The sequence below is a fragment of the Microtus pennsylvanicus genome, chromosome 9 (assembly GCF_037038515.1).
Source record: "Microtus pennsylvanicus isolate mMicPen1 chromosome 9, mMicPen1.hap1, whole genome shotgun sequence".
Lineage (NCBI taxonomy): Eukaryota > Metazoa > Chordata > Mammalia > Rodentia > Cricetidae > Microtus > Microtus pennsylvanicus.
The window spans coordinates 85,161,964-85,174,381 of record NC_134587.1 but is presented as its reverse complement, the minus strand read 5'-3'; the positions used below and the strand labels follow the sequence as shown (position 1 = coordinate 85,174,381).

Here is a 12,418-nt window from a genome sequence, read left to right as displayed (position 1 = left end):
AAAATATTGTCCATGTCACAGTAAACTACAGATTCAGGAAATTGCTGACTTACAAAATATTGGCACAGGGTGGGGCTATTTAACATTCCCTGTGAGAGAATCTTCCTGATATCTCGTAGCAGGCTGAGAATTATTACAAGTAGGCACTGTGAAGGCAATTTTTTCTCTGTCGTTTTCTTGTAAAGGTATAGTGAAGAAACAATCTTTTAAATCAATAACTATAAGAGGCCATCATTTAGGAAATAGAGAAGGCAAAGGAATCCCACACTGTAGAGCTCGTTGGCTGAATCACCTTATTAACAGCTTTTAAATCTTTTATCATTCTTCATTTTCCAGATTTCTTTTTAACAACAAATATAGGAGAATTCCAAGGGCTGGTTGGTTCTTCAATATGCTGAGCATCAAGTTGCTCCTGTACCAGCTGTTCCAAAGCCTGCAGTTTCTCTATTGTTAAAGGCCATTACTTAACCCATACAGGTTTGTCTGTCAACCATTTTAAAGGTAGGGCTTTGGTGCCTTTGAAATATCAGCAGCTCTTGCGCTCTGTTCTTGTACAATTGATTGTTCTTTATAATATCTTGTAATATTTTCCCCCAGAAACATAAGTTAATTTATGGTTTGTTTCTAAGATTGGGGGAATGTTAATCTGAGTATTCCATTGCTGCAACAAATCATGGCCACATAAATTCATTGCTATGTTAGCCACTTATGGCTGTAATATTTCTCCCTGTCCTTCCGGCCTATAAATCCGACCCATCTCATGCTCTGCTTTACCTGAGATAAAGTTCCAACTCCTAAAAACTGAACTGACATTTACATCCTGAAGAGCCAGTTATCCTGATCGGCATCTAGTCAAGATTCTGATGAAATTATTATTGCATCTGCATCTGTGTCTACCAGATCTTCAATGATAACATCATTTATTTATAATTTTTAATTTTGGTCTTTGTTCATTTATGGAAGTTGGCCAAAATACTTGCTTTATGGTTTCTCCTGAATTTTTGATTTTCTTTTCTATAGCTGTTTTGTTATCCAAAGGAGTACAGCTTTTTAAAAATAGGCATTAGGTTCTTTAATTGCTCTGGGAAGGAATTTCCTCTATGATGGCAGGAAATGACTGAACCGGATTTGGCCTTACAAGAGCCAAATGCGTTTCCGGAAGGCAAAGGATTACCTTAAATATTCCTTGCTGACCTACATTCATTAGTCCAATGCCTGCCTTTGCCGCACCTTCTGCATATCTAAAAACAGCTTTAACCAATTCTATCCAGTCTTTTTAAAAAATATTTATTTATTTATTATGTATATAATATTCTGTCTGTGTGTATGTCTGCAAGCCAGAAGAGGGCACCAGATCTCATTACAGATGGTTGTGAGCTACCATGTGGTTGCTGGGAATTAAGCTCAGAACCTTTGGAAGAGCAGGCAATGCTCTTAACCGCTGAGCCATCTCTCCAGCCCCTTCTATCCAGTCTTTAGGGATAATTCTATTACAAACTGACCACGAGTTTAACATCTGCTTCACAAAAGGTGAATGCATGCCATATGAGACTATTGCTTCCTTGAATCGCCTTAAATCTAACATTTTCAGAGGAGACCAGTGAGCTGTAACAGAGTCTCTGCCATTTGGCAATTCCTATAAAGTTACTGGATATATTAAGTTTGCTTGTCTGAAAACCTTAGGCTGTTCATCTCTATTCTTACAATGCAATGCTGAAATTGGTTCTCCATTAAATTCCTCTGTCTGGATTTGAATATCTTGGTGATCTGTTTTATTAGGTTTTTCTAAGGCTTGTATCTTTGCACTCAGATTAACAACTATTTTAGTGATAAGACAAAAATGATAAAACTGCTAATGTTCACAACTGACATTACATAAATCCTATCTAAATTATATATCTTCTCATTTAATCATTTGTCGGCTCCAGCAAGAATCAGCTGGGAGTATCTGGGTAGGGCCACGAGGATTAAGGAAATGACGGATTGCAAGAAATTGAGACAGAAAACACAGGATAGATTCGGGAAACTGCCAGCTTACTCTGCAGAGCCCAAGGTTATTTCAGAGCTGACTTATACACAAAAGCAGAACAAAGTATAGCACAGTCAGTATCTGACCACAAGACCATTCCTGTCTTGAGTTAGGATTTCCTGTCTACCATGCATTTGCTGCTCACAAGTAGTTTCAGTTTCTATCCCGGTGTTCCTAAGGTTTGGCATCAGCAGTATTCTTTCTACCAGCTAGGGCGTTCTTTTCTCATGGGCAAAATGCTCTTTGCTGTCAGCTTAATCAGAGCTGTCTCACAGCCCTCAAGGATCCTGGAGCAAGCAGAGCAGGCAAGTTGGAACTCAAATGACTTTGAAGTCAGAATGGGCTTCAGATGGAAACTGAGTAGTCACTTGTGGGCCACCACGATCGGATCGCTCCATTTTCAAACTGTCGAGCACATTATCATACAGAGACCCAAATACCTCCATTGTAATGGTTTTTTTTCACACTTTTTAATATGGAAAAAATCTTTCTTTTAACTAATTCTTCCCTTTAAGAATTCCCAGTTGTCTTACCAAATTTACTGACAACGTTGTTGAAGATGTGGAGGTTTATTGCTGCTGCATAGGACAATAAAAGCCTGAGGGATAGAGAGAGCAAGAGCTGGCTGGCTGAAAAACCTGCACAGGGGATTGTTTGGAAAAAACACATGCTGGGGGGAGCGGGGAGGCTGCCTGAAGGCAGAACTACTAGCCTTAAGTCTAGGACACAGGAGTCCTGTGGTCCTGTGGCATTAGGGGCCCAGGTGCTTCTGGAGTTTGGGTGGCAGCTAGAAACTGTTTTAGAGAGGTTATAACAGGAAAATCACAAACTCATTCAGAGACTTGGGGAAAAAGAAAAGAAAGCCTGACCACGTGGGGCTGCAGTCCCACAAACAGTTCAGGCCAGTGCCGGTGGCTAAAACTCTACAGGCAAATGGCTTTTTCGTGAATTCATACCCTAAATGTCGGGTGCCAAATGTAACACGAGTAATTCAACCTGAAGATCAGAAAAGCAAAGCAGCCAAGTCACTAGAGAGCTCTTACCTCTATGAATCTTCAGACTGGAAACAAAAAAGTGATGCTGCCTCTATAAATCCTCAGATTGAGACTGAGAGTGAGACCTGTTTCCTTCTGTGTTATATTCCTCTCTAATGCTGGGCTTAAAGGTGTGCACCACCACTACCTGGCCTGTATGGCTGACTAGTCTGGCTGTTTCGCAGTGATCTTCAGGCAAGTTTTACTTTTTAAAACACAAATATACCAGTATAGAAACCCATATGCCTTTGGGGAAATTTATGATGGAGACTTGGAGTGCAAACATGGGTCTTCTGTTTTGAATAATAACCTCTTCTGTGAAACTTTAAGTAGTTTACTTCATACGTATCCTGACTTATTTTTTTATGAAATAGCACAATACTTATTACAAATGGAACAATTTCTTTACAGAAAAAGGACCAAACAGTGTAGCTAGGATACCCCACATTGCATCTTAATTCTTATTTTACTTAAGTGCTACTCAGAGAGCAATCTAAATTAAATAAAATCACTGCTTTATTCGAAAACAGTGCATGTTTAGGCCGCACACCTTTAATCCCAGCACTTGGAAGGAAGAAACAAGTGGATCTCTGTGAGTTCGAGGCCAGCCTGGTCTACATAGTGAGTTCTAGGACAGTCAGTGTTACAGAGAGAAACCCTATCACGAAACAAAACAAAACAAAATAGTGCAAGTCAAAATTTTTGGAATTCTTCATTGCAGCGTCAATGGGAGAGTTTCTAGGCTCACTGTTTCTCAAGCTTCCCTTCTTTTTTATTCTTTACTTGCCTTCTATAATCCATCTCTTCCCACCCCCCACCGCCCAATCTCTACAGAAATCCTCTATTTCTGTCATCCCTCTAAGACGCTTTATCGGCGTTGGCAGCTCTGTCACAGTGTTGAGTAGCATTTGGACATTTATCTTCTCAGCAAACATTGTAGACTACTGGCTGCAACCAAGACACAAGAGGGAAACATGTACTCTCCAAATTATTTGAACCAGTTTCCTTTGCGTGGGTAACAGCTTTTGTACCGAGAAGTTGTTGGCAACAAAAACACAAAATCGGAGCCAAACTGATTATGGCAGCTGTGTACATTCTCTGGCACCACGCGGACACTCTGGGAGCCTTTCCATAAGTAGGAGCCCCAGGCTTCACTTAGTGTTTGGCGTGTTCCCTACCCTGGGGCGGCAGGATCGGAAAGCGGAGGTTGCAAGAAACTAGTAAAAGTGAGGATCGGGAAGGGAACGAGGATGCTCGGGCGCGCTGGAGAGCAATGCAGACGGCTGGTGCGGGGCTGTAGGCACGGCGAGGAGCGGAGTGGGGAAAACGGAGGGAGCACCTGAGCCGAGAAGTACTCGCGCTTCTGACACCTGCAGCAAAATTTTCCACGAACAGACGCGGTCCCCGGGGGCGGGGGCGGGGGCGGGGCGCGGGAAACTAGCGGGGTCCACCGCGATTGGTCGCGCCCCTTTCCGGCCGCCCCCGCCTCCGGGTGGGCGGGGCGACCCCGCCCCACTGTCACTCAGCCGCAGCTCCCGCCCCCGCCCCCGCGCGTCTCAAGCCCGTGGGGTTCCAGTCCCCTCACGGTCCCGCTACCTGGGCGCGCCCGGTCGGCCGGCAGCTGCGGGCCCGGCGCGGGGCGGCGGCACCGAGGGGGAGGGGGCGGCGGCGTCTGTTGGAGCGGTTCCCGCGCAGGGCCGCCGGCGAGGGCATGAACGCGGGCTGCCCTTGCCTCACGAGCGGCGGCGGGAGCGGCGAGGCGGCGGGGCGCCGCGCACAGGCCACGGCCCGGGGCGGCGCCGGGGGGCAGCGGGCCGGGAGATGAGCCTGTCGTCAGCGGCCCAGGAAGCAGCATGCACCGCGATGCCACCGACAGCAGCGGCGTCCGCCGCGGACCCACGCCCGCCGCAGACCCCGGCCGCGCTGCCCCGGGCTCTGCGGACGGGCGGCGGGCGGCGGACTGCCCGGGCGGGGGCTGGCGGGGCCCCGCGGCCGTGGCCGCCCTGGCCGCGCTGGCGCTGTGCTGCCTGGTCCCGGGTTGGGGACCGGCGGCAGGCGCGGGGCCGGGCGCCTTGTTGCTGCGCCTCAGTCTGTACCTGAGCGGCGCCGCGGCCGCCTGGCTGCTGGGGACACTGATCGCGCTCGTCTGCTGGAGCCCGCGCGCCCGGCCGCCGGACTTCGCCTCTTCCTGGAGCCGCCTGGCCGCGGCCGTCCGCTGTCCGCTGCGGGTGAGTACCGGTCTCGGCTCCGTCGCGTGCCCGCGGCCTCGCGCGCGCGCCGACCCCGGTGTGTGTGGGGGTGGGCCGGGGTGGCCCTCCCGCAGCCGAAGCCCGCGGAAGATTGGGCGGTGCGGGCTTGGCCACCACGCGCGGTGTGTTTACTCATCCCCCGCCCCAATCCTCCACCACAGCCCGGAGCACCTAGTGATCCAGGCGGGTCTCCGATGTTGGGGTGCAGTTGGTGAGTGCTGAGAAAAATCGTGTACACTGCACCCACAGGACGCCGGCGTCGCACTCAGTACTGGTAAATCATGTTTGGGTTTTCGATCCATAGTAGTGCTGGCGAGATAACTTTATGACGGTTTTCAGACGGGAAAACTTGGTTCGGTAGCTCACTGTCCGGTCCCGTGTACTTGTACCTAGTACCTATAATGTCCAGTCTTCCACCATATTGGTTAAGAAGTAATGCGGCTTAGGTTGATGTCTGATTTAAAAAGGGGGAGAGGTGGGGGTGGAGATGGACCGCCAGGAACCACTGTGGTTTGCTAAGAGGAAAAGCTGCCCTTAGCGAGGTGTAGGACATCACGGTTGTGGTTATGGAATGCGGGAAGGAACTGCCCTCCTTCGTGTGGATCTCCTCTTTGGCTTACAGTAACCTTTACCTTCCGTCTGTTTATAATAACCCTTTAAAAGATCTCATTTTACTGTAACTTGGCTGATTGATAGCCTCATAAAATTGAAATTGCCCTAGGACTTTGGGGCCAGGGGGAATGGCCGTGGCTCAACTTCATAAAAAGGTTTGTTGGAGTGACTGCTGTCCCCAGGGCTTCTATTTGCTGATGGCGTGAGTCGTTTACTACTTTGTGGAAGAGCTTTCTGCTCTTTAAAATGACTTTCCAGAGCCTTCAGAATGGCATCCTCACTTAGGTTCAGGACACACAGCAGCAGTTCCAAAATTTAGTACTGTCTGTTTTGCTCAAAACCTTTGAGTTAACGGTACATTTTTCATTTGTAACTTGGAGTGGGTGAGTAGACGTGTTCCTCCTTTCACTCTTTCTCCACCTCTAAGAAGAAGTAAGGACCCTAAAACTTCACCTGTTTGCTTATGGATGTATAAGGCACATCACAGTTGTTAAATAGCACAAGAACTTACACAGAATTCAGTTCACAGTGATTGAACATCTTTTATAAACCGAGTCTTACGTGTTCTGGAAGTTTGGACTGAATTAGAAAGCCACATAAGAGTCCTGTTCACGGCAGATTATATTCCTGGGGGGTGGGGGGACCAGGCCATAGAGAAGTCAACTTAGATAGGAGTTAAGTGTTTATGAAACAAACAAAAAAAGAAGGCAGTAGCTAAGTGGTTGGGAGCGGATGTAGTAAGGGGAGGGAGTGTGAATGAATGGTGGGGTCAGGTCCAAAGGGAAGGAAGTGCCCACGGTGGGGTCAGGTTCAGAGTTGGGATGTTCTTACCCACCTATCAGGGTCCCCAAACCACACCTAAGGATTCCTAAGTCGGTCTTCTGCAAAGTTCACACTTCCGGATCTCCTGGCCCACCTTGCTGGATTGATTTATTTCTGAGTAAGGGGAAATTTGGATTCTCATCTAGAAAAATGATTTTGCAGAACATTTAAGCAACAGTAACAACAACAGAGTAGTACTTGAAAGGTGCCAGCAAGCCAGCTTGCATCAGTCTGATTTCAGATGGCAGCAGGGCTGAATTTTAACCCAGGCGAAGGGATTACTGGCCAGCCTATTTAAGCTTAAATTTCTGTCAGAGAATCAGGAAGTCAGCGAGGCAGTGGTGGCACACGCTTTTAATCTCAGCACTTAGGCAGAGGCAGGTGGACCTCAAAGTCCCAGGACAGGTAAGGCTGTTACGCAATGAGACCCTATCTTGAAAAACCAAAACCAAAACAAAGATAATCAGGAAGTTACTTATCACTTAAAATTGAGGTGCGTGTTAGTGACCTAATATTCCATTTTCCTCATGATGTGGATGTTGTTTATTCTAGCCCATTGTTCGCTGTATTTGCAATAATTGGTGTTTTTTAAACAAACATTCTCTTTTTGAATGGAAAGCTGGGAGGCGCAGACTCGCTGCGTGGTGTACGCTATCTGTGAGTTCCGTGGGAGTAGAATGGAAGCTGGACTCCACAGGTCATCTGCCATATGTGGAGGGGGAGGCTGTAGCCGCCAACCAAATGGAGACAGCGTAACAGTGAACACTAGAGAAATTTAGATCCAGAATAAAAAAAGGAACAATCTTTTCCGTATATAGTGCATTTTGAATGTTTCACATGTGAGCTAGGTACCTTAAGACTGGTATCTTTCTATCCCACCCTTCCCCCCCTTTCTTCACCTTTTCCTCTTTGACTTCTGTGGAGAAAAAAAAAACCCAAAACAAACAAAAAACCCCAAACATATTGTTAAAAGTAGATAAAGACTTGTTTTTGTTTTTGGAGACAAGAGCTTGCTAAGAAGCCCGGAGTAACCTTGAACTCTTTTTATTTTTAGAATACTTTTTAAATGTAGTGTACGTGTCGCATGCATGCACGCATGTGCACGTGTAAGTGTGGGTGCACATGTAAGTGTGGGTGCATCTGTAAGTGTGGGTGCGTGTGTAAGTGTGGGTGCACGGGTAAGTGTGGGTGCACGGGTAAGTGTGGGTGCACGGGTAAGTGTGGGTGCACGGGTAAGTGTGGGTGCACGGGTAAGTGTGGGTGCACGGGTAAGTGTGGGTGCATCTGTAAGTGTGGGTGCGTGTGTAAGTGTGGGTGCACGTGTAAGTGTGGGTGCACGTGTAAGTGTGTGTGCACGTGTAAGTGTGTGTGCACGTGTAAGTGTGTGTGCACGTGTAAGTGTTGGTACACAGGTAAGTGTTGGTACACGTGCCCATATGAGGCCAATGGCCAACAGCCGATGTCGTCATCATTTGATTGATATTATCATAACACTGAAAACTGCCCGAGTACTTTGGGGCCAGGGGAATGGCAGTGGCTCAACTTTATTAAAATGTCATTCTGCTGAAGAGGTAGACGTGGAAAGACCATAAGAGCCAGAGAGGATGGAAACACCAAGGAAATAAGACCTTCTAGACATAAGAGGACTGACACACACTATGAGCTCACAGAGAAGGTGGCAGCACCCACAGGGCCTGCACTGGGCTAAGCCAGATGGGTCTCCAGTGCCAAGAGGGGAAGTAGACAGGAGCCCCCATCCCTAACCCAGAAGCCGCCTCCAGTTGATAACTACTCACAGTGGGAAGTTAGTTTTCTCCGACCTAGTCTCACTGGCTATACAAGCTACACTTAAGGGCAGGCCCCATTGCTCAGCAGTAGATTCAACACAAAATGAACTAATGGTGTTTTGGTAGTTTTTTTTTTTTTTTGCCTCACAGTGCTTTGGGCATTTTAAAATCTCATAGGCCATTTGTTTATATATTATGGTTTCTGATTTTGTATGGGTTTCCTGTGTGTGTTTGTGTTTCTTATGCCTTTTCTTGAACTCTTTTTCCTGTTTGTTTTGTCTTATTGTGCTTTGTTTGCTTTTTATTGTATCTTATTATTATCTTAAATGTTCCTTTGTATTTTAAGGAGAGAGAGAGAGAGAGAGAGAGAGAGAGAGAGAGAGAGAGAGAGAGAGAGAGAGAGAGAGACAAAGGGTGTGGATGTGGGTGGGTCAGGAAATGGGGAGGATCTAGGAGAAGCTGGGGAGGGGAAGCCATAAGCAGAATATATTGTATGAAAAAAATCTATATTCAATAAAAGGATATCTTTCTATTTTGTATGTATGGTGTATGCATGCATACATGTGCACATTATGTGTGGCTGCATTGACCCATGTTGAGGCCAGAGGTCAACAGTGGTGTCTTTTCCTTTTCCACTTTTTTTTTTGAGACAGGGTCTTACTGAAACTGGGCCTTTCCATTGGACCTAACCTGGCTGGCTAGTGATCCCTAGTCTCATCCTGTCTCATCCCCTGCAGGTTCTGTTTTCACAGAGTATATGCACCCAGCAAAGGTGACAGGAATCTAAACTCAGCCCTCGAGCTTGCACAGAGTTCTCACACACCTCCTAGCCATCCCTCTGACCTCTGGCCTTGCGCTCTTCACCTTGCTGCAGCAGCCTCACCCGCGTTTGATCACAGGTGTGGACCGCCACACCTGGTTTAAAAGTCTTGCCATGCTTCTGGGTGCTTCCTTAGTGTTCTCAGTTGTAAACTCCACGCTGTTAGGATCTATACTTGACACTTTTTGTTATTATCCCCTGTACCTAATAAGAGTTGGAGGCTGCTCAAGTGTTTGCTGATGATACTTAGGAAAACTAAGTTTATTTGTGGTCACTAAATTTGTGCTTTTCCTTTCCAGTCCATTTAACCTGTTGGGATTTGAGCATTCCCTAGCCACAGGTGCTGGCTGGACCCTAGCACTTGGTCCAAGCAAGACAACAGCAGGAGAAATGGGGCAAGAACGAACCATTTAAAAGCTTATTGCTACAAGGAAATACAAAACATATCTTCCTGTAGTGTGAGAGAGAAACATAGCTCACATTTTTGGTGAAATACGGAGGTTTCATCAAAAATGTCAGTCAACAATTTTCTTTTCACCTTTTCTGTCACAGACTCTGGATTTTTCTTTTTTGTTAGATACAATTTACTAACTAGTTTTTAAAAAAACCTCATTGTAAGTTGGACAATTTATAATAGCAAAAATGTATAGGGCCCAGAGTTATCAATATGCTTTGTGGACTGTTGTGCTGATGTGATAAAGTAGTTCACCTCCTCTAATGTTTTCTACTTGATTTATACCATGTGAAGATGAATGGGCAGTTAATGCAGCTTGAAGGGTAGCATAGCAGCGTCCACAGAAGTCGGGTGTCGTAGCATGTGGGAAACAAGAGGCTGTGGCTGTGTGAAGAAGGTTCTAGTGGAAGACCGGAAAGTTCCTCAGACAGAGAAGTGCAGGAAGTTTGTCAGATGAAGTCAATAAGTATTTCCGAATATTGAAACACAACTCATATTCTGATCTTGTTAAATCGGGTTTTTTGTTTTTTGAGCTTTTTTCTTTGTTTATTTGTTTTTGGGTTTTTTTTGGCCTGCTGAGTTGCTTAGCCCCAGGACATAGTATGCTCTCCGTAGATGTATTTCGATAAGAACAAGTGTCAAGTATTTGATGACGTTTTTTTAGGTTTGAAAGTTCACCCAGCTTCCTAGCAAAGAGCGAGAGCCTTGCAATAGTAGCATTAAGAGCCTAAATTACTGTCTTGATGAGTGCTTGGCTCTGTGACACTGGGAAGATGGAGATAAACAAGAGTACTCCCTGTCCAGCCCTCTCAGGCCCTGTAGCATTGACTGGATAGAAAGGCAGATGTTCAGAGAGACAGTAAGAACATTCACACAGCTATCCACTGCCCTACTTGGCTTGGGTTAGGCTGCTAGGATTCCTAAATGGGTTCTTTTACTAATACAAATGTTCTTTGAGTGAAACAAACTTAATTTAGTTACTTGAGAGGAAAAGGAAAGAAACAGGAATTAGAGAGACTATACATAGCCCTTTGTGGCTTTCCTTTATTATACTAATGTGATAAACAATCCTCAATAATTTGATAACAGATAATGGCATAATATAGTTACTGTCCTGTTCAGAATATTTGTTCACTTTTTAGCTAAGGGAGTTTTGAGTCATGGTGACCAGTAGGGGAAAATGTGGCTTTTAAAAAATGACTTTTAAATCTTTGGATCGATATTTGGTTTATTTACAAAATACCAATTAAAAACATTTAAATCATAGAATCCTGCCTAATTCTTTGTGGCATCGGGATACTGCACTTTAAGTTCATGCTGTTCGTAATTTCAGGTATACTTTTTATAGGCTATACAGTCACATGATTAGTAAAAGCATATGGAAGAATGAACTGTTTGTGTGTGTGCGTGTGTGTGTGTGTGTGTGTGTGTGTGTAGGGAAGCTTTCTTATATAAAGGAAGGCACCGGCAATAGTTTCTATTCATTCTTCCAGATATATTTTAATGTATAAACAAGTACAAATATGTATTCAAGAAGTGTTATCCAACACCTATCATGTCATGGTTTATGAACAGCAATTGCGGATGTAGAAAGATTATTTTCCTCGGCTAGGAAGGAACTCTTCTTTAAGATTGATACATATGAAATGAAGTTACATATGAATAATGAATAACTTCAAAGTTGAGCGATATGACACATGGAATATAAAAGGAAATGCCAGTCAAAGGCAGCAAGCATCCTTGGAAGTGAGGAAGCTGTGCTTGAATTCAGCAGCACTGTCTAAAGGGAGCATATACATTCTCATCACTTCTTAAAAGAATCCGGAAAACTGTTTCGGAGACCAAGTAGTGAGACCATTTGAGATTTGAGCTGTCAGTGAATATATCAGGTGAGTCACAGGAACCAAGATTGGAAGATAATCTTGGCTGTGTGGAAGTCCTTAAGTGAGAGTAGAATTGAAGTCTAGTCTGTAGGCCTGGGTAGGCCTGGTAGCTTTTGACACTTCCTGGTACAGGAGTGATAACATTGGAGGTAAGCTATAGAAATGCCATATACATGTGATTAGCCTTAAAAGGAGAACTACACTGTGGGCTGTAGTGCTAAAACAGTGAGGAGGGTTACTGAAGCTGCGGTGCTCCCCAGTACTGGCTCAGGCCTGTAATCCCAGCACCCCAGGGGCCCAAGCCTCCAGAGCCAGTCTTGAGTGCTTAGTGACCTCCAGCTGAACCAGCCTGAGATACAGAATGAGTTCTAGGCCAGAAAAAAAAATAATCAAGGCTTTTCTTTGACTTTATTAGATATCACTAGTTATAGTGCAGGTTGATGTAAGAATATTGTCAAGCATTCTGCCATTCCTTTTAGCCAGTATTCAGTACCAAGCAAACTAAGAGTCTCACTGGCTTGGTTAGTTTTGTTGTCAACCTGACTCACCTGGAAAAAAGGAGATTCACTTAAAGATTTATCTTAACCAGACTGGCCCGTGGGCATGTCTGGGGCATTTTCTTGCTTGCTAACTGATACAGGAGGGTCCAGCCTGTGGTCAGTGACCTCCCTGGGCAGGTGGACCCTGCTGTATAAGAAAGGCATTTGCCTGTGAGCCTGGAAAGCTAG

At 45.4% G+C, this 12,418-nt stretch overlaps 1 protein-coding gene across 2 annotated transcripts in view; it reads left to right on the top strand.

The window, feature by feature from the left end:
• Nucleotides 1-4,613: 4,613 nt before the first annotated feature.
• Nucleotides 4,614-12,418, top strand: part of Snx25 (sorting nexin 25) — a 103,979-nt gene continuing 96,174 nt past the window's right edge. Inside the window, exon 1 of one of the 2 annotated variants that reach the window (XM_075986708.1) lies at nucleotides 4,614-5,291. In XM_075986708.1, the coding sequence (XP_075842823.1) occupies nucleotides 4,917-5,291 (375 nt within the window). In that variant the 5' untranslated portion in view covers nucleotides 4,614-4,916. The remainder of the gene's footprint in view (nucleotides 5,292-12,418) is intronic. The other variant, XM_075986707.1, reaches the window with a different exon arrangement.